The 20,157-nt window shown below is 43.8% G+C and overlaps 1 protein-coding gene and 1 pseudogene across 1 annotated transcript in view; both read left to right on the forward strand.

The window, feature by feature from the left end:
- Positions 1–357: 357 nt before the first annotated feature.
- The window catches only part of Emb (embigin), a 53,843-nt gene continuing 34,043 nt past the window's right edge, over positions 358–20,157 (forward strand). The window contains exons 1-2 of the mRNA NM_010330.4: positions 358–742; positions 12,512–12,601. Coding sequence (NP_034460.3) covers positions 634–742; positions 12,512–12,601 — 199 coding nt within the window. The 5' untranslated portion in view covers positions 358–633. The remainder of the gene's footprint in view (positions 743–12,511; positions 12,602–20,157) is intronic.
- Positions 9,140–9,902, forward strand: Gm35144 (predicted gene, 35144; annotated as a pseudogene).

Genomic DNA, 20,157 nt, shown 5'->3' on the forward strand with positions numbered 1-20,157 from the left:
ACTCTGAAATCTTAATCCGGAGGGAACTGGCCAAACCTTCAGAGGGGGAGGGTATGCACGACTAATAGAAAGCTCTGAGAAACATTAATTTAAGTACCGGGCTTGGGGGCACTGAATAGCGCCCTCGGTCTGGTAAGAAGAAACCTTTGCACATCCAAAGATGTATAGGAGCAGAACTATCCGGTCCTTTTCACCTGTCACATCAAAGTAAATGTGTGAACCCATCCAACGGATGGAAAGAACACTCTGTGGGGAGTTGCAACCCCTCCGGGAGGTGATGGGGTACACACACCTGGCTGGCTCCAGGAGCTAGGTCCCTCCCCAACCTGTGTTAGCCAGAGGGTGGGGGCGGGAGAGGATTCGGCGCCGAGGTTGCACAGCACATCCGGGCGCGCCGGTAGCGGGCTGCGGGCTGCATAATTGATGGAAGGCCGGCGCAATTGCGCTGGGAGCGTCTCGGGGGTGGAGGCCAGGGCGGCCGGGCCCCTCCCACTCGGTTTATTCTCGAGTGTCCTGTCCCCAGGACTGGCAGTGGGCGCCCAGTTACCAGCAAGTGTACACAGGGACCAACGGAGACGGATCGCAGCGAGCTGAGGGTGCCTTAGCGACCTCCTGGACAGACCCGCCCGCGCCATGCGCTCGCACACTGGCCTGAGGGCGCTTGTGGCGCCTGGTTACCCGCTCCTCCTTCTATGTCTTCTGGCGGCGACGCGCCCTGATCCGGCTGAGGGCGATCCCACAGGTACCTGGGGGGTTCGGGGGGCTGGCGCGGGGAGGGCTCTGGGTTCACCGGAAGAGGCTCAGTGGCGGCGACCCTCCAGCCCGACGACATCCCTTGCCGCTCGCGCAGGGGCCGCGGGGATGCAGGCGCAGGCGGCTACGGAGCGGAGAGGGGGGTGGCCTTTCATTGGCTGGGCGCGGGTTACCCAAGGAGGAAACGTGGGAGCCCGGGTGGCTCCGCATCCGCCGGGTATAGGGATGATCCCGTCCCAGTAAAGCTCAGTTTGATCCTGGGAGCTGGTAGTGAGACAGGGTCGGATTTTTCCTAGGAAGTGGGCAAATAGAGTGCGTGGGTTTGTGCGGGGGAGACTGGGGGCTTCTGCTAGTGTGGCATGATTATGAGTCCACATTCCGCGAGGCCGGCTCCCTTCATTAGAGCCACAGCGAGGCTCTCGTATCACCTTTCCTCCTGGCAGGTGTTGAAATTGAGTATGATTTTTAGAGCAGAGGGTAAAAATCGCGATAGCCAGCCAACTCAAACAAGCCCAGATAAGAAAATTAGACGTGTGTGTTGTCTTTTCATAACAATCTTTATAAAAACAAAACATTTTTCAAGGGTGTTGGGTTGCGTGTTTACGGCATGCGGACAGAAGGATTTCCGTGAAAAACATTACCGGGTCAAGATCTATTTTGCCACCTTAACTCACCTTTTTATACTTTATGTGTTGCAAGCGATCCAATGCTTTTCAGTGCAAGTTCCTGTGTCTGTGGCAGGTTAGCTCCCATTTAAGTCACCACTAACTTTCTTAAGCAGTTGAAAGACTGGCTTTACTGGGAACTAAATCCAGACATTATTCCACACAAGGTTTTGCGCTATTATAAATTATTTCCATGAGGTTATAGCATGTAGATTGGTTAAACATAGTATAAAAGAAAATGGTCAAAAGGACACACACACACACTGTTAACTTGGATTCTTCTAGTCCCTAGATTTTCTTGTTCCACATGTTTTCCATCATAATAGTTTAGGACATGACCTTACCAGGCGAACCTGGTTCTTCGGTCCTCTTCCATGCATCATTTATCATATGCTTCTGAAAAATATAGCCTCTTTTTCTAACTCGCTTCTTTTGCCTCCCCGCTTCCCCTTTCCGCTCCCAGCTCCTTCCCTCCCCCTCTCTTCCTTTCTTCCTCCTTCCCCCTTCCTTCTTTCTTCCCTCTGCACTTCCCTCTGCTGTTGTCTTCCTCCTTTCCGTGAGCGTGGGCCTGCGTGGACAGAAGCACCTCCACCTTGGAACTACAAATCCAGCCTACACTATTGTTTTGAGATTCAGTGTCTCTTGGGTTAGTTCTAGAAGTTTGCCTTCTCCACTTGGCAGTGGTGGGAACTTTTTCCCCAAGAGCTTTAAAAAGACCGATCTCCAGGTCTTGCCCTAGAAACAACTGATTCTTTTAGCATAGAAGTCAGCCTGGACATTAGCAGTTTGGAAAAATTCTCAGTGTGAGTCAAAGCAGGCAAAAATCACGAGAGGACCCAAGGGTGTATTGTTGCTGACGTCAGGTTGAAGTTAATGTACCCCCCTGGCTTCTATAGAGAAGAAACTTGGAAGCAGATGAAGCTGTAAATAAACGTGCTGAAAGTCAGGGGAACGTGGGACTTCCTTGGAAGACTCAGCTCAGACGAAAGTTACAAAATTTGAATGCCTTGGTATCTGAATTCCCAGCATCCATTTGGCAGCTTCCAACCATCTGTAACTGCAGTCCCAGGGGATCCGTCCTCTTCTAGCCTCCTTGGGCATGGGCATAGATGTAGGGAAAACACTCATATACATAAAAACAAATAGCTAGATGGATAGATGAAAGGATAAATAAAGTGGTGAGGCCTCTACAACTCTTCCTAGATTCAGTATTAACTTGAATGAGATTCAACATTGTCTTTACTAAAGCAATACAGCAAGGTTTATTGAGTGCTTATGTCTTTATACTTTGGACTATTTAGAAATAGGTGTTCTGCTAAAAGAAGATTTTTGGGGGCCAATATCAATAATGTAAGTTACTGTACTAATACAGTGTCAGAGGCACTGCACTGTGCAGTGTGTAGCCTGATGGATTAGACTTTATTTTCCCTGATTTCCTTTCTTTCTTTTTTTAAAAGATTTATTTATTTTATTTATATGAGTACACTGTAGTTGTCTAAAGACACACCAGAAGAGGGCATCAGATCTCATTACAGATGGTTGTGAGTCACCACGTGGTTGCTGGGAATTGAACTCAGTAGCTCTGGAAGAGCAGTCAGTGCTCTTAACCGCTGAGCCATGTCTCCAGCCCCTCCCTGATTTTCCAAAGAGGAAGTTGGGCAGTCAGTTAAGCAATTGCCTAGTGCGTGGAGTTAGTTTAGTAGTAAAGCAGAAGGTTTAAAGTGAGTCTCCCTCCATAGCCCGTTTTCTTAAACACAGCTCTCTCAGAGATCACTGCACCTACCTGTGTGAGTCTGTATGTGTGAAACCACATGTGCATTTTTTTGAGTCTTGGAATGAGGTCAAAGGTAAGGCCCAGGGGAGTGAGTCGCTGGCTTCTTCAAGGTTCTTTCTTGAAATTTTTGTCGTTTTCTTTATTTTGTGGATGCAAATACATGTGTGCTCATTTGTGGGTTTGGCAATGCTCATGTGATCATGAGAGGACAACTTGAGACGAGTTGTTTCTCCCTCAAGGGTCCTGGGAGTTGAACTCAGGTCATGAGGCTTGCCACCCTGTGCCTTAACCCGATGCCCTGGTTTTTCAATTAAATAAGAGATCTAAAAATAGCTTTGTAAAAGGAACAGGTAAGCACGAATCTTTTGACATAATTTTTAATATTATCATAACCAACAAACCAAGGTGATTTTTTTTTTGAAACCCTTTTAATGGAGTAATTTGGAACAAGCATTTTAAACTTCCAAAGTCATAGCCTGTATGCTGCTTTGATTAATTCTCTTCCCTACTAGACTCTATTGTCTTGGTAGTAACTGCTCGTTAGAATGAACCTTACTTATATGTCAGCATCTCCCTGCCATTTTGTTTGTAGAGAACACTAGCAGTTTTTGTCTCTAAAGGTGTTTAAACTGGTTAAATGAAGAGATTTATTACAAGCCCGTTTTTAATTGGGATATTTCTGATGTTTAAAAATTTGGTCATCACTAAAATTATGTAAACTTTTGTTAAGAATATGTTCAACTTACTTTGCATCCTGGTACTCCATCACCCTGCCCTTAGCTCTTTCTCTTCATATTTTCCTGAGTGGCCCTATAGTATTTGGATGAACGGAAGCAGGAGGAACCCTTACCTGGGGGGTGGAACTAGAGGCACACATCCTAGTGAGGATGGCTTCCCCCTAAAAGGACAAATTGAGGTTCAAGGTTAGGCTCAGTACAGTGAAGAAGACACTCCACTGCAGATTACCTCATCCCAGTCTCAGAGCAAAGCAAGGCGACCAGGACTTCTACACAGCGGCATGTGGACAGTTAATATCTGACCCATGCTCTAGGGCAGACCAGTACAGAAGGTCAAGCCTTTGGGGGTGTGGAGTACAGCTGTGTGGGGACAGATGTGGCAGCTGTAGTGGGGTGTCATATATACATGGGAGTTGATCCTAGAACAACTACTGTGCTATGTAGTATGTAGCCCGATGAATTTGATTCATTTTCTCTGATTTTAAAAGAGGAAGTTGGTGCTTCAGTTAGAGCAGTCAGGAAATCTGTCGAGGAAAGCAACATGCAGGGTTTCCATCTTGGGAAGAGGAAAATAAAGAGGAGAGGATGAGCGGAGAAGGGAAAACTTTTATGTTCTTCGTGAATTCATCACTATAAATCTCCTCCATTGCTTTTTATCTGTGTCACATATGTACAAATACATGTATAGTATATATGTGAGATGCATATTATACATGTGTTTCATGTGATAAGTATGTTGTGTGTGTGTTTGAGTGGGCACACACATATTGGTAGCTCTGTCCACTGGTTTCTAAAAACTAAGTATACTTAATACCTAGATGTTGGCTGGGAGCACCATTTTTAAATAATGTTGTAGAAATGGCTGCTTTCTTCCGAGCTGGGGTGGGGAAGTGTGTAGACCTGGGTGCCAGAAAACAATGGAGTCCTTGAAGGATGATGAGTCATGTCTGGAAGAGGCAGGAGCCAGATCACCCAGAGAAATCCTAGTAACAGATGATGGTGGTGATGAGCTGAGAGGATCTTGCTGTGTAGCTGGGCCTGGCCTTGCCCTTGTGAGCCTTGCAGATTAATCTCCCGAGTACTATATTAATGGTGACATTGCTAAACAATGTTGGAATTCATAAGTCCAGACTGATAAGTAGTAATTAAACTAGGGGGAACTCTTTGCTGATGCACAAAGTTCGTCGTAGTTTTAAAGGAATTTCCTAGAGAAATCTTACAAATTCCAAAGGAGAAGAGTAACCTTACATTGGGGAACTGTGGCAATATAATCAAACAATCAAAGTAAAAATCATCACTACTAATATTTTTTAAATGTTTTCTTTTTATTTCTTCTTCCTCCTCCTCCTCCTCCTCCTCCTCCTCCTCCTCCATATTGGTTCCCTAGTGCAATTTGGTCTGAGATGATATGGTAAGAAGAGCACAGAATTACCTCAGTGGCATTGCTGCCAGGACTGCCTATCTCAAATCTAATCATATTACAGTAGGCCTGAATTGTCCTAAGGGTCAAGGCTGAAGAGGCGAGGCCGGCCTGGTAAGAGCAGAGCTGTTGCAGACAAGAATGGAGAAGAATGGAGAGGCAGGAAGCATTGCTTCTGGCCCGGCCCTTCTGCAGACAGACATGCACACTGGAGAGACTCGGCAGGAGTGTGGCCAGAGCTGGCAATGCAGAAATGCCAGCTTCCTGAGCTCAGAGAAGCCTGGGTGGCTTTGGGGTGTTTCCTCTGCAGGAAAGACTAGGGAAGGCCATGGAGAGGGCTGATTTATCTTGTCAGCAGTGTACCACTGACATAGCGCAGCGGGAAATGTCAGTTCTTGACATGTCCTATAAACCTGAAATTGTTTGAAGAAAAACAACACTAACTCAGCTTTTTCAGAGAAAGCTTGATTTAACATAGGGATTCCATTAAAACAGCAGTTGAGAACTGATCATCTGCATGTTTGGTTTTTTATATATATGTGTGTGTGTGTGTATATAATGTATATATAATTAAAAAAATTTATGTGTATGTATGCATGCATCTGTATATGATGGAACCGAAGAGTGCTTTGGATTTTGTTTTTGTTTTTTTCTTTTTCTTTCTTTTTTTTTTTTTTTTTTTTTGAGACAGGGTTTCTCTGTGTAGCCCTGGCTGTCCTGGAACTCACTCTGTGGCCCAGGCTGGCCTCGAACTCAGAAATTCGCCTGCCTCTGCCTCCCGAGTGCTGGGATTAAATTCGTGCACCACCACACCCCGTAGAAGAGTGCATTGTATTCTTTGGAACTCAACTTATGGGTGGCTGTAAGCCACTTGGTGCGGGTGCTAAGGACTGAGCTCAGGCCCTATGCAGGAGCAGCAAGTGATCTTAGCTGTTGAGTTGTCCCTTCAACTCCTGGTACTGTTTTGTAGAGAACATGTTCTTAAACAGAAATAGATGTGTACTAAGGCTGGCTGACCTCTTCTCTTCTCTTCTCTTCTCTTCTCTTCTCTTCTCTTCTCTTCTCTTCTCTTCTCTTCTCTTCTCTTCTCTCCTCTCCTCTCCTCTCCTCTCCTCTCCTCTCCTCTCCTCTCCTCTCCTCTCCTCTCCTCTCCTCTCCTCTCCTCTCCTCTCCTCTCCTCTCCTCTCCTCCTCCCTCCCTCCCTCTGTTCCCCCCCCCCCCCCCCAGTAATTCCTTCTGGCTTCTCATATTTCACAATAACAAGGACAACCTTGTGACTCAACAACTTAGCACACATACACTAACATATAAGAAAAACAAAAAAGTCCTTTATAACAGTTTATTAAAAATAAACTCCTGCCGGGGTGGTGGTGGTGCGCACCTTTAATCCTAGCACTTGGGAGGCAGAGGCAGGCGGATTTCTGAGTTCGAGGACAGCCAGGGCTATACAGAGAAATCCTGTCTCGAAAAAAACCCCAAAAAACAAAAAAACCTCCTGAAGGTAACCATCATCATTCAGGTGTAACAATATTTCTGTGATGTTATAGGAAGGAGAGACTTCTTTAAAGATGGTGCTCTTCATTTTAATTAATACTTTTTCCCCCCTGTTTTCTAAGTTACTGAGTTATATTGGCATAACTAATGTATCCACTTAATCCAAGACAGAGTCTCCTCTGTTTTATTTGGGGTGGGGTGGGGGAGGGTTATATATCTGTGGTTGGCCTCAGACTCACTGGTAGCTAAGGATGAAGTTGAATTCCGGATAGCTCTGCCACCACCTCCCAAGTGCGGAGATGACAGACATGTACCATCATGTTCAGGCACAAAACCTCTTTTGGTCTTTCAGTTACACAAGTCAAGAACCTGAGATGGAATTTTGATTGATCTGAATGCTCAGAGTGCCTTTGCCATATATCTAGGGGCAAGGAGCAAGCCATAGCTGGTTTCCTGTGTTATGCTTCGGTGATCCACCAAGCAATGGGTTTCTTTCTAAAAAGATCCTTATAGTAGACCCAAGCAAGGTTAGTCACCCATGAAGACTGACTTAATAATATTTGTGCTTTAAGTTATTTGTGTGTAAACTGTGTAGACCAGACCAGACCATGGAGTTACAGGATTGGTTGCAGGTTATGAAAAGCAGCATACTGATTAAGAACAGAGGTAGGGGATCGGTCTACTTCAAAGCCAAGATTTCTCAGCCTCCGCATCATTTATTTTTTTGGTCTGGAATAATGCTTGGTTGTAGAGCTGTTATTGTGGAATGTGTTAGGAGAGTATATAAAAGTCCACATTGTGCTTGTCATTCAACTTTCCTTTTTTAAAACTCAACTATAAAATAACTATCTATAAACTCTTGTCTGGTAAATCTCATATTATCTGAAATATACTTGTTACCTAACTGGAAGGTTATTTATCTGTGACTCTTAAAGGTTGACTTTTAAATGATACCATCAGGACAATTCAATTACAGCTCTTCTTTATTTTTATTTTCTCAACAAACTCTGGGATATAATGTCCACAATGCAAAACAGGGGATAGGAATACTAGATACTTAGAATCTGGAAGTTTAATTCCAAATGCATTGTTCATGAGCAGAATTTTACCTGGTAATAATCTGGTTTAAAGCTATAGGTAAGGGGCTGGTAAGATGGCTCAGTGGGTAAGAGCACCCGACTGCTCTTCCCAAGGTCCGAAGTTCAAATCCCAGCAACCACATGGTGGCTTACCACCACCTGTAATGAGATCTGATGCCCTCTTCTGGTGCATCTGAAGACAGCTACAGTGTACTTACATATAATAGATAAATAAATAAATAAATAAATAAATAAATCTTAAAAAAAAAGCTATAGGTAAGTAATAACATGCAGTCCTTGGGTTACATATAATATTGCCTCTAGGAAGAAATAAGCATGATTTTCACACTTAATATTTATCACTAGTATATCTTACCTGTTCCAAGTTGTAGTGTTTTTTTTTTTATAATTGTGTATTTATAATACTGTATGTTAGGATGTTAAAATGAGGATTTATTCAAAATAATCTGAAGAGCGTGTATTGGTAGTAGCAATAAAGTATATAGGTGAGACATAGTAATAAATTACCACTTGTTTTTCTCAGTACTGTGGCTTGAATACAGAGTATTTATTGTACATGCTAGACAAATTCTCTACCATTGAGTTATGCCATTTTATACAAAAAGGATTGAATCTGAAACACAAACATGTAATGAAGAGAGAGCGAGCTCTGTAGTTAACCTGAAATGCACTCTTCACGCAGAGGAGCCAGCTTTTTCCTCACCCACCTGGCAGCTCATGATCACCTATACGCTCAGTGGGAGGGAGCTGATGCTATTCTGTTCTACACAGACTTCTGCATGCATGTGATCCACACATACTCACAAAGGCACACATGCATGCAAACACATTCTTAAAAAAATATCTAGAGAAGATGCAATGAAGAGATAATGGGAAAATATTGGTTTTTTTTTTATAATTTTATTTTTCTAAGGAATGGGGTCTAGACAGAGTATTTTACACATGCTCAGAAGTGTCCACCCACTGATGTATATCCTGGTCTTCTCTTATTTTGAGACACTATTTCACTGCCTCCAAGGATTTGCCTAGGCAGTCCTTGAATTTGCAATCCTCCTGCTTCAGCCTCATGAATAAACTACACTGATCATAGGCCCTGAATCATCTGGCCTATAATCATCATATTTAGAGGAAATAGTTATTTGTGTAGGAGATGCCCTTGAATGAATTCATTTCCTTACTTAAGAAAAAAAAAATCGCTGCGCCGCCGCCATGGCCGACGTGGAGGACGGCGAGGAACCCTGCGTCCTTTCTTCGCACTCCGGGAGCGCAGGCTCCAAGTCGGGAGGCGACAAGATGTTCTCTCTCAAGAAGTGTAACGCGGTAGCCATGTGGAGCTGGGACGTTGAGTGCGATACCTGTGCCATCTGCAGGGTCCAGGTGATGGATGCCTGCCTTCGATGTCAAGCTGAAAACAAGCAAGAGGACTGTGTCCTGGTCTGGGGAGAGTGTAACCATTCCTTCCACAACTGCTGCATGTCCCTGTGGGTGAAACAGAACAATCGCTGCCCTCTGTGCCAGCAGGACTGGGTAGTCCAAAGAATCGGCAAATGAGAGGTGGCCCAGGCGTTCCTGGTGTGGTTGCTGACCCTGGACAACCTTGCCATCAAGTTACTGGACAAAGACTCAACACTGCAGGGGATTCATCCTTGAGAGAGAGAGGATGCTGTGCGCCTTTGAGACTCACCAAAGGCTTGCTTTATTAATTTGTCTGTTTAGTTTTGGGAAATTCTCTACAATTAAGATAATTTGTTAAAAGTGGCCTTTCCTACCTCTGTGGTGTGTGTGTGATACGTATGCATAGAAGAGCGAGAACACCAGAAAATGATCTTTGTTTATCTGTCAGTATCCACAACTGTGGGAACATTGTGTTCACAGAAGAACATTGTTTGTGTTTATGCTTGAGGGTTAAAAAATAGATAAACAAATGTTACAGTAACAAATAAAATGCATTGAAAAGCCAAAAAAAAAAAAAAAAAAGAAAAAAGAAAAAACAAATCTTAAAACTGTGCATTGTTTTCTAGCATTTCTTCTGTCTTATACCCTTCCCAGTTTGCTTCCTTTAAACAAAGCACAAAGTCCAGTGAGTGAAAATTTCATAGTTTTAGAGGGACTGTAACATTTAGTTCATTTGGTAGTGTTTCTACCATCAGCTATAAGCCCTTCTACTCTAGCAAGATCTATTTTAATATGTAACACGTGGAAAACACCTACATGGAAGACATTTTTCACACCATGTACAATAGGTAAAAATTAGGTTACTACTCAGTTCTTTGAGGCAGTATCTTCATGCACCATCTCTCCTGCTGAGGGAGGAAGAAAAAAAGTCCTCTAATCTCTAGAACAACCATGAGTTGTTATTCTTTTATGTTGGTGTTTTGCCACTACCTGTAAGAGAAAGCCAGGTGGAAAATGTCCAGAAATGATTAAGAAGAGGGTGATTGTAATACCTCAAAGAATGCTTAAACTTGGCACCGTCTCCCAATGTTGATGGGACTTCTAATCCCTTCCCCCTCCCCCCCCCCCCCCCCAAGAATTGATGTTTACTGTAGAGACATTGCCAGCAAAGCATTGCGCTGTGTTGACCCCATTTGGATAGTTCAGGTCACAAGCCACTGGCCAACTTGGCTTGGGACATGCAATTCTTACCTCTCTATTTTATTTTATTTTATTTTATGTTATTTTTTTGTGACTCAGCCTGATTCTTCCAGGGATACAGCCAAACCACATCTGTCTGGGTCGTCCCCTGCCAGTTTCTGCTGCGTACACATGCTTGCTAAATCATCCCTTCAATGCCAGTGCCCTCCCTCCGAGAGGCAGAGAGGTTTCCACACTCGCTTCTTTGATTGCAGAAAATGTCCAGAGAACTCCCTTGTACTCTCCTAGTGTCTCCTCCCCTGCTTTTATACTGTAGCATTTGTTCCTGCTGCTTCCTAAAGGAATTCTTTTGCAAGTTCATTGGAAGGAGAATATCCGATAAAGATCGATGCTTTAGTTGGGCAAAGGTGGCACACTCTTTTAAGACCAGCACTCAGGAGATAGATGAAGGTCTGAGTTCAAGGCCAGCCTGGTCTACAGAAGGAGTTCCAGGACAGCCAAGGCTACACAGAGAAACCCTGTCTTGAAAAACCAAAATAAGATGATAAGATAAAAAGGTTGATGTCGGGGCTGGAGAGATGGCTCAGTGGTTAAGAGCGCTGACTGCTCTTCCAGAGGCCCTGAGTTCAATTCCCAGCAACCACATGGTGGCTCATGACCATCTGTAATGGGATCTAATGCCCTCTTTTGGTGTGTCTGGAAACAGCTACAATATAATATATGTGAATGAACTGGTAGTTAGCAATGGCTGGAACAGCTAGGATGTTCTGGGACTCTCTAGGATCTCTTGCTTGCATCGGGTGGCCTGATTTTCCTTTTCTTGGTATTCTTTCAGCTTCTGTGAGCTGAGGTTTTTGTCCAGCCCCATTGAGCCTTAGAGCCCCCTCCTCTTCCTCTTTCTAATGTAGGTCCCAGATCGGTTCTTTCAGAGTAGGTCCCTGGAGGCGAAAAGGAAAATCGCCTGGTCTCCTGATTATGCTCTCATTCCCTTACTAGAGTCGGTTTACACTCTGTAGATTCCGTGCTCACGTGTGAAGGACATAGGCTCGGGACAGTTAATACTAGAAATAAGTGCCTCTCTGAAGTTTTAATGAGTCTTAAATCAATTGTGATCCAAACAGCTGCTTTCGCACTCATTAGCTTTTAGGGATTCGCTTACCCCATCTCACTCCTTGTCAGCACACACTGTATACCAGGTGCTTTTATCCTTCCTTGGTTAAGTGGGGTCAGAGGGAAAATGTCACAAAGCGCCCTCCCTTATGTTTTCTGTTGTTGTCACTCTCCTGTGACTGGCTGTGTGAATCAGAATAACCGTCATCAGACTGAGTGAGGTTTGCCCCTCTGAAAAGGTCTCCCTTCTTGTTTCAGAGATAGGGCATGCGATGACATGCGAGACATCTTAGTGTTCAGCCAGGCCAGGAAAAGAAAACTTTCAAATGAGGGGATAGATGCTTGGCAACCTTCAAGGTCAGGTGGCTGCCACATAACTTGCTTTCCTACTCATTTTTAACTTCCTAAGGAGCACTGAGTAGTTTATGGCCTCTTCTTTGAACTTACCCAATATGTGCTGTGCCCCAAAATGGGAATGAATAATTTTTATTAGGAAAGACCAGACCCCTTTATCATATGTGTGTTTTTGTTATATATGGTCTCTCTCTCTCTCTCTCTCTCTCTCTCTCTCTATATATATATATATATGCTATATATGTGTATATATACATATACACACACATATATACATATATATGTATGTATATATATATATATATATATATACTCACACACACATACATACCCTAACACAACACACATATACACCCTAACACAATACACAATACAAACACACACACACACCCAAACTCTGGTCATTAGGCTAGGCAGCAAGCATCTTTACCCACTAAGCTGTTTTTCAAATAGACACCAAGTCTTGGCGAGGATATCTAAAATGTAACCACACATAATTTGTCTTACAGATCCAACTTTTACAAGTCTACCTGTTCGAGAAGAAATGATGGCGAAATACTCAAACCTTTCCTTAAAGAGCTGTAATATCTCAGTGACGGGTAAGTGGGTCATGCCTCAAAATGCCAAAATAAGTTTGAAAAGGTTTTAAAAATAAGTCATGGCTTTGGTCTTTCCCAGCTTGGGTTTTCAATATGACAAATGATTGTAGAATTTTTAAATTAGTAAGAGCAGTCTCTGTACCGGTTAATAGACATTACAATAGCAAAATTAGAATCTAAACTCCTTCAACCTGTTTTATTACATTAGGGACTAGTATTTTGCTTTTTTAAAATGTCATATACAGTTTTTGCCTATTTCCTAGTCTTCTGAGCTGTTTCTCTAGTCTTTGTTTCATGTGACTAGACAAACTGTGTGTGGCAGATTTTCCAAGCCATTGTCAGTGTGTGATGAGTTTTTTGTTTTGTGTGTGTGTGTTTGTTTGTTTGTTTGTTTGTTTTTTCCGATAGACATTGTTGAAAATTTTGTGCAGCTCTTTGTTGTTCGCAGATGTTTGTATTACAATGTTTGGGATTTATTCTTGTAAAAGTCAAATCTGTATTCCTGTGTTGTTTTTGTTCATTGTGTGTGTGTGTGTGTGTTTGCATACACATGTGGGGCCGCACATGTGTGTATGTGTTGGTTGCCTATGTGAGATGAACCACTTATTTGGGAGGGATACAGGGGAGAGATCTTTTGCCAGTCTTGCAGAATGGATTTCAGAACACAAGTCTCACTCAAAACAACCTGGTGCCTGGAAATCAAGGATTAATGCTCAAGGCTACAACACGAAATACCTTATTTATTAACTTAAACCAGGCGAGGTATTTACATAACCTGCAGAAGGCTTAGCTCTTAGCTACTCTTTATTCTAATCGTTCAACCGAAACCAGATCCCTGCTCTTACGGAAAGCACAGTTGTTCACAGCTGCCCGTTGTTTATTGCCTTGGTTTGTGCATGTCGCTCTGGGTTCCCCCTGCACTTCACTTGGTTCCCTTCTGAGCATCCTAAGGACTGGCACCCAGGCCTGGTCATGACTTTTGTGTACTTAGCTGTTTGTCCATCTTCTCTCTTAAAGATCTGGCTAGTCTGCCTGTCTTCCCCGTAAAAGAAAGCCTTGTTTGCTGTGGAGACACTTGAAGATTTTGAGTTGAGAGCTTTTCTTCTGTTGCAACAGTTCTTATGAAGTAAAGCCTTTTTTAAAGGTCTGAATTAATGTTTACTTGAGAAAAGCAAAGATGTGACATTAATTTTGGCACACTCGAGTCTTTGAGCTGTGGGTGTATCTTATGCGGGCACATTGCTCTCATGTTGGGAGCTACATTTGTTGGTACATGGAATTTAAGCTTGAACCATACGCGTCATCTTACTTCCAGTACACTTTTAAAGGAACCATCTCGGGCTGGAGCGATGGCTTAGTGGTTAAGAGCACTGACTGCTCTTCCGAAGGTCCTGAGTTCAAATCCCAGCAACCACATGGTGGCTCATGACTATCTGCAATGAGATCTGGCTCCCTCTTCTGGAGTGTCTGAAGACAGCTACAGTGTACTTACATATAATAAATAAGTAAATCTTTAAAAAAAAAACATATGTTAAAAGAACTGTCTCATGAAAATTGGTTGATCTGAAAGCCCACTCACCACATCTCCGTAGCGCTGTTATTAGAGGTTGTGGGCCTAAGGACTGGAGTTTGTATTTTCCATGAAGGATACATTTTGCCAATAATGATTTCAACATCACCCTTGTTTGTAGATAGTCCTCATGGCGTCTCCCTCTTGCTGTGACTCTGCTTTTCTTTTCCCCTCTGGCCATTTTGGAAATTGGGCTTAATGTATTGTTTTTTTTTTTTTTTTTTTTTTTTTTTTTCAGAGAGAGTCAAACATAATACGTTAGTTACAAGTCCTGGGCCAGAATGCCAACTTTGGCTGCGTTCCATAAATTTACTTAATGAGAAAGGGAAAGATGTGGACCCTGTGCCGGGGAGAACGAACAAGCATGGCCTTTGGTTTAAAGACGGAACAACGACAGCATGATTACTTTTTTTTTTTTTTAAACATAAGATCCTTTTTTATTTGCTTGAGAAAGTCATGGTGTTGACTGTGTGCCACAGATCTTTTTTTTTTTTTTTCTTTTCTCTTAATAGGACTTAGCCTTCATAGCAGTTCTTTTAGGTGAGCACTGCTGTTATTTCAGTTTGTAGATGAAAACAGAGACACACAAAAAGATTGAAGGATCCGACTAATCCCAAGTGAGAACTGGCTTTTGAACCCAGGCAGTCTGGCGCCAGAGTCTGTGCTGGGCCAAATAACTTCTTAAGGCCAAAGTATTCATTTCTTTTAGCAGTATCACTAAAACAACTATGCTTGTTATTAAGGTGAATGAGAGAGTAGCTTTGGGGTGATATATTCAAAATCTATGAAAAGAAAGTCATATTAAATGCTTTAACTCCGTCAAGTTTAGAGACTATTTCCTGAATAATGGGTTTGTGGAAGTGGAATTGATGTTACTAAAGAGGGAAAAATATCTTTCCTCTCTCTGCTATCACTGGGTTTTTTTTTAAGTAATCTTTTGATAATGGACTATTTGGCAGTCATTACTTATATTCCTGTAATCAGACTGTTTCTATATTGTTACTATCAGTGTTTTCTCTTCTGTACCTTGTACTGTGTTTTTAGCATGTCAGTGTTGTAGTTTAAACAACGAGATGAAAATCAAAACATCAGCTGGCCGCTTTCTTGATCTGCCTGGTGATGCAGAGGTGTGCATTTACATTGCTGACCCAACCCATATTGTGTTTACCAGCCGAGGTGTGGGCAGCTGACCTGGCAAGGTCCCCAGGAGGGAAGGAGGAAGCAGAGCGGCAGCAGAAGCTGGAGGTGCTTGTATGCTAATTTAGCTGCGTTAAGGTTTGGTAATGTCACTGGAGATGATGAAATGCAGCCCTGTTGCCTAGCCACAGGCAGGCGGGACCTCTCAGGTTGCAGGGTCAGGAGCTTGAGCAGATGGACTGTGTGTGTGTGTGTGTGTGTGTGTGTGTGTGTGTGTGTGTGTGTGTTCCTGTGCAGCTGCTCTCCTGGACTGCTTGCCTCAGGGAAGAAGGATCCTAGTACGCTTCAGTGGCCTGAAGCACTTAGTGATAATTTTAGGATCGAGTTGTCAAGTATTACATAAAAACTGGTCACGCGCAAAGAAGAAAAATGTGAGTGAGCACTGACATTCACAAGGAGTGACAGAGGACGCAGTCCACTAGAGCACCAGACAGGACCGAAGCAGAAGCTCCAGCAGGACAGAAGTGGCACCTGCCCTGCATCCTGGTTCTCAGCAGCAGAAATATTAGCATTGTTGACTAGAGAGGCCTTGCATGTGGAAGTCTGTTTGGGGCATTGAAGGATGTGGAATGGAATCTTAGACCTTTATGTTGACGATAAAGGCTGTATGTTCATGCAGATAAATATGTCTTTGTGCTGCAAGTACCAGAGGGAGCCCTGTGTCCTAGTTTCTTGTTACTACAGTGGAGTGGGTACCAGAAGCAGCCTAGTCCTGAAGAGGGGGTTGCTTTACTCAAAGTTTTGGAAGCCTGGATAACTTTCAGTCTCTAGTCAGTGTCCATGGAAAATGCATCTTCCATGGGAAGCAGGCGTGCGGGAGGAAGCATCTCTGTGTCTTGAATCTGGACGTAGGGAGAGCTGTGTTCTAACAGGCTGGCTGCTTGGACTGCTCATAAGAAGGCAGAGTTTTGTCAAGAGCTACTTAATCCCATTGCAGGGTTTCTAGTGATCTGAGGACCACGGATTAAGTCCTGCCTCTTTTTGGTGTTTTTTTTTTTTTTGTTTTGTTTTGTTTTTTGTTTTTTTTTTGTTTTGTTTTTTTTTTTTTTTTCAGACAGTGTTTCTTTGTGTAGCCCTAGCTGTCCTGGAACTTGCTCTATAGACTAGGGTGGCCTCGAACTCAGATCTGCCTGCCTCTGTCTTCTGAGTCGGGGATGTATTCTTGATTTCAGGCCATTATGTTTTCGTTTTTTAGAGTCATGCAGGTACACAGCTGTGTGACCACACACAAGGTAGGAGCAGAAATTAGAAGCCCCAGAAAGCTGATCCTGCCTGGGTAGACATACAGTGGAAGGCTTGACCTAAGGGGAAGGCTGCCAGCCCCAAAGGAGGATACGTTGTCTTCTTCACTTTAGCTCCGTAGAGTGTTAAAAGCTCTGGGCTCCTATTGCTGTCAATTACAAAGAATAAAATGCAAAGAAGTCCTCCAAAGCCCTCCCCCCAAGCCCCCAGATTATTTATAGACCTCAGAGAGGCTTGGGGCACAAATTTATAATAGTTGCCTGATTGAGGCTCCACCAAGCTGTGAAATAGCACAGAAAGGAACCCTAGTGGGTGCCTCTCCCTCAGAAAGGCAATGAAGAGCACAGCGGGAAGCCTGCATCCCCTCCCTGGCTATGCAGTGACTGCTGGGGATATGAACATAAGATGTCAATGAGCTCCAAAGCACCTCTGATACACTCCACAGCCACTGCGGCCCCATGCTACAGGAACACCCCGTGGAGACATGAAAGAGGAACTGAGAGAACCATGCTTCATGTCTTTCAACACCAGTTCTTGATGCTCTAGGCTCAATACATATACACTGCTAGCTTGTCTCTTCCCTTATTTTGAACAGTGTAAATGGATCAGTTGGCTAGGGTATTCCTCTTGATGAGCTTGCTCGCACACATCTTTCTGTTCTAACTTATGTAACAGTGAACACCCTCTAGATAACTCCATGGGCGTAGCTTCGAATGCGTTCCCCGAAGAATGCTATGAAGGAGAACTACTACTGAGTTAGAAATGAGGTGAACTTTTCGTAGGGACTGTGGAATTATCTTGCTGGCTATCTGCACAGTTTGTCCTTTCTCACACCCACGTTTCTGCTAGTTTCTCTCTGTCTTCACTAATACGAGATCCTATCAGATTCCCTGAACTGTGTCCTTTGTGAGCGTAAAAGCTGAAGCATTTTGAATTTAAACATGCTTCTCTTCGTGCCCATGTATATTTGTTTATTAATACCTTTTACTGATTTCCTATTTGTTTTGAAAAAAAATTGGTGGAAATGAGGTAGGACTAAAGCACATATTCCTTTTGGGTATGCTTTTTATAAAAGCTAAAATATGTCTGCCCATTGCATAATTTGTGTGCGTGTGTACGTGTGCACACTTGCATGTGGAAGCCAGAGGTTGAAGTTAGCTGGCTTCATACACATATAGTTGTTTGCCTGCATGTCAGTCCGTACAATACCTGCATGCCTGGTGCCTGTGGAGGCCAGAAGAGGGCATTGGATTCCGTGGAAGAAGAGTTGCAGACAATTCAGACACTATGTGGCTGCTGGGAATTGAACTGGGGCCCACTGGAAGAGCCTGGGAGATTTACCAGCATGTATTTTAGGTGGGTGGTAGGACTTGGAGGTCAGGCCTTCATACTTGCACCATGGCACATACTTTACAGATTTAGGCTCTACCTCTACCTAGTAACTTTTGTAGTCCAGTTTTATTCACCCATTGCCTTTATAGCTTTTACCCTTCACTTAAAGATTTTGTGAAGAGTGGCATTGGAAATATGGTAAGGCTTGGGTTGAGTCTGTAGACTATTTTGGTCATTGTCCTAGTTCGGGTTTTACTGCTGTGTACTGACACCATGACCAAGGCAAATCTCACAAAGGACAACATTTAACTGGGGCTGGCTTACAGGTTCAGAGGTTCAGTCCATTATCATCAAGGCAGGAACATGGCAGCATCCAGGCAGACATGGTGCAGGAGGAGCTGAGAGGTCTACATCTTCATCCGAGGGTTGCTAGCAGAATATTGGCTTCCAGGCAGGTAGGATTGAGGCTCTTAAAGCCCACACCCACGGTGCCACACCTACTTCAACAGGGCCACCCCTTCTGATAGTGCCACTCCCTGGGCTGAGCATATATAAACCATCACAGTGAGGAAGCTTCTCTGCTGGTCTGTGAGCACGCAGATGTCTCTCATTGCCTAGGATTTTCTTCAGTTTTGACATCCTGATCCCAGCTGCCCTCCCTACCTCCTCTCCTTCCATTCCCAGCCTCACATACCCCCATCCCTCTTCCCTCCTCAGAGAAGAGGAAGTCCCCCTTGAAGACCAGGCCACCCTGGCACATAATGTCACAATAGGACTAGGTGTATCCTCTCTTACTTAGAACAGACAAGATAATCCAGCTAGGGGAAAGGTGGCAGGCAAGAGAGTCAGACTCAGCCACCACTCCAGTTGTTAAGGGACATACATGAAGACAAAGCTGCCCAGCTGCTGCCTATGTGTAGAGGGCCTAGGTCCAACCCATGTGTGCTCTTTGGTGGTTCAGTCTCTGTGAGGCCCCAAGGGCCCAGGTTAGTTGACTGTGTAGGTCTTCTTGTGGTGTCCTTGACCCCTCCAGCTCCCTCATTCCTTCCCCCTACTCTTTCAGAGGGATCCCTGAATTCCGCCTAACATTTAGCTGAAGGTCTCTCTGCATGTGTTTCCATCAGCTGCTCAGTGAAACCTCTAAGAAGACAGTTATGCTAGGCTCCTGTCTGCAAGTATAGCAGAGCTATCAGGAATAGTGCACTTAAATTAAAAAAATAATTACATTTATTAAAATGTACATGTATATGCATAAATGTGCACCACAGAGTACATGCAGAGGTACTCGGAGTTTCTGGGTACTATAAAAAAAAAAAAAAACCAAAAAAACCAAAAAAACAGGCTGAGCAAGCCAAGGGGAGCAAGCCATTAAGCAGCACTCCTTCATGGCTTCAGCTTCTGCCCCAGGTTGCTGCCTCTCTCTGTGTCTGCTCTGCCTTACCTTCAGGACAGACTGAGCCAGGACTCTTCCCTAATGCTGCACTTGGTCTGAGTGTTTATCACCGCAGTAGGGCGCAATCTAAGACAGTGTGCGTATGCATACCGAACTGTCCCATCCAGGTGGAGAAGGTGGAAGTCGATCCATCTCAGTTTGGAGATGAGTTAGTGGTACGGAGGTTCTTAAATGAAGAGATAGAGAATTATACAATGATACTTCAGTTTCAAGAGAAATAGTGGGACTGGCCTAGGTACCCTGAGGGTAGGGGCAGGGTGTGCTGTTCTGAACCCTGGAGGGTTGCCTGTTGTTAGGTGACAGATCTTCTCCCTGTCATGCTTTCTCTTCCAGAAAGCTTGCCACAGCTCCTCTCCCCTCTGCAGTCTTCCTCGCTGGACCGAGAGTGTCACTGTGAAACTGACTTCTCCCTCCTCTTTCCCAGCAAGCTCAAGACAACCTTGATTTATCATTCCTCTTACCTTGATTTATCATTCCTCTTACCAGTGCCTCGTGACTTCCGGCATACCTCGCCTGGCCTAGCCTATGTGAATTATTTTGGTAAAGCTGGCTTTGCCGTCACTGTGTAGAAGCCATCCTTGCCGATTTGTGTTTCCCTTTTTGTTTTGAAGATGCCCATGTACAAACAAACTGGATTTAATCACAAGGCATATGGGTTGTGAAGGTTTCCAGAGGGAAGGTTTTGATTTAGTAAAAGACTCTAAGCTGCAGGCATTTTCCTAGCTGGGAAGGATGGAACCTTTTAAAGAAGGAGATTTTATC

This window comes from Mus musculus, chromosome 13 (genome assembly GCF_000001635.26).
Source record: "Mus musculus strain C57BL/6J chromosome 13, GRCm38.p6 C57BL/6J".
Lineage (NCBI taxonomy): Eukaryota > Metazoa > Chordata > Mammalia > Rodentia > Muridae > Mus > Mus musculus.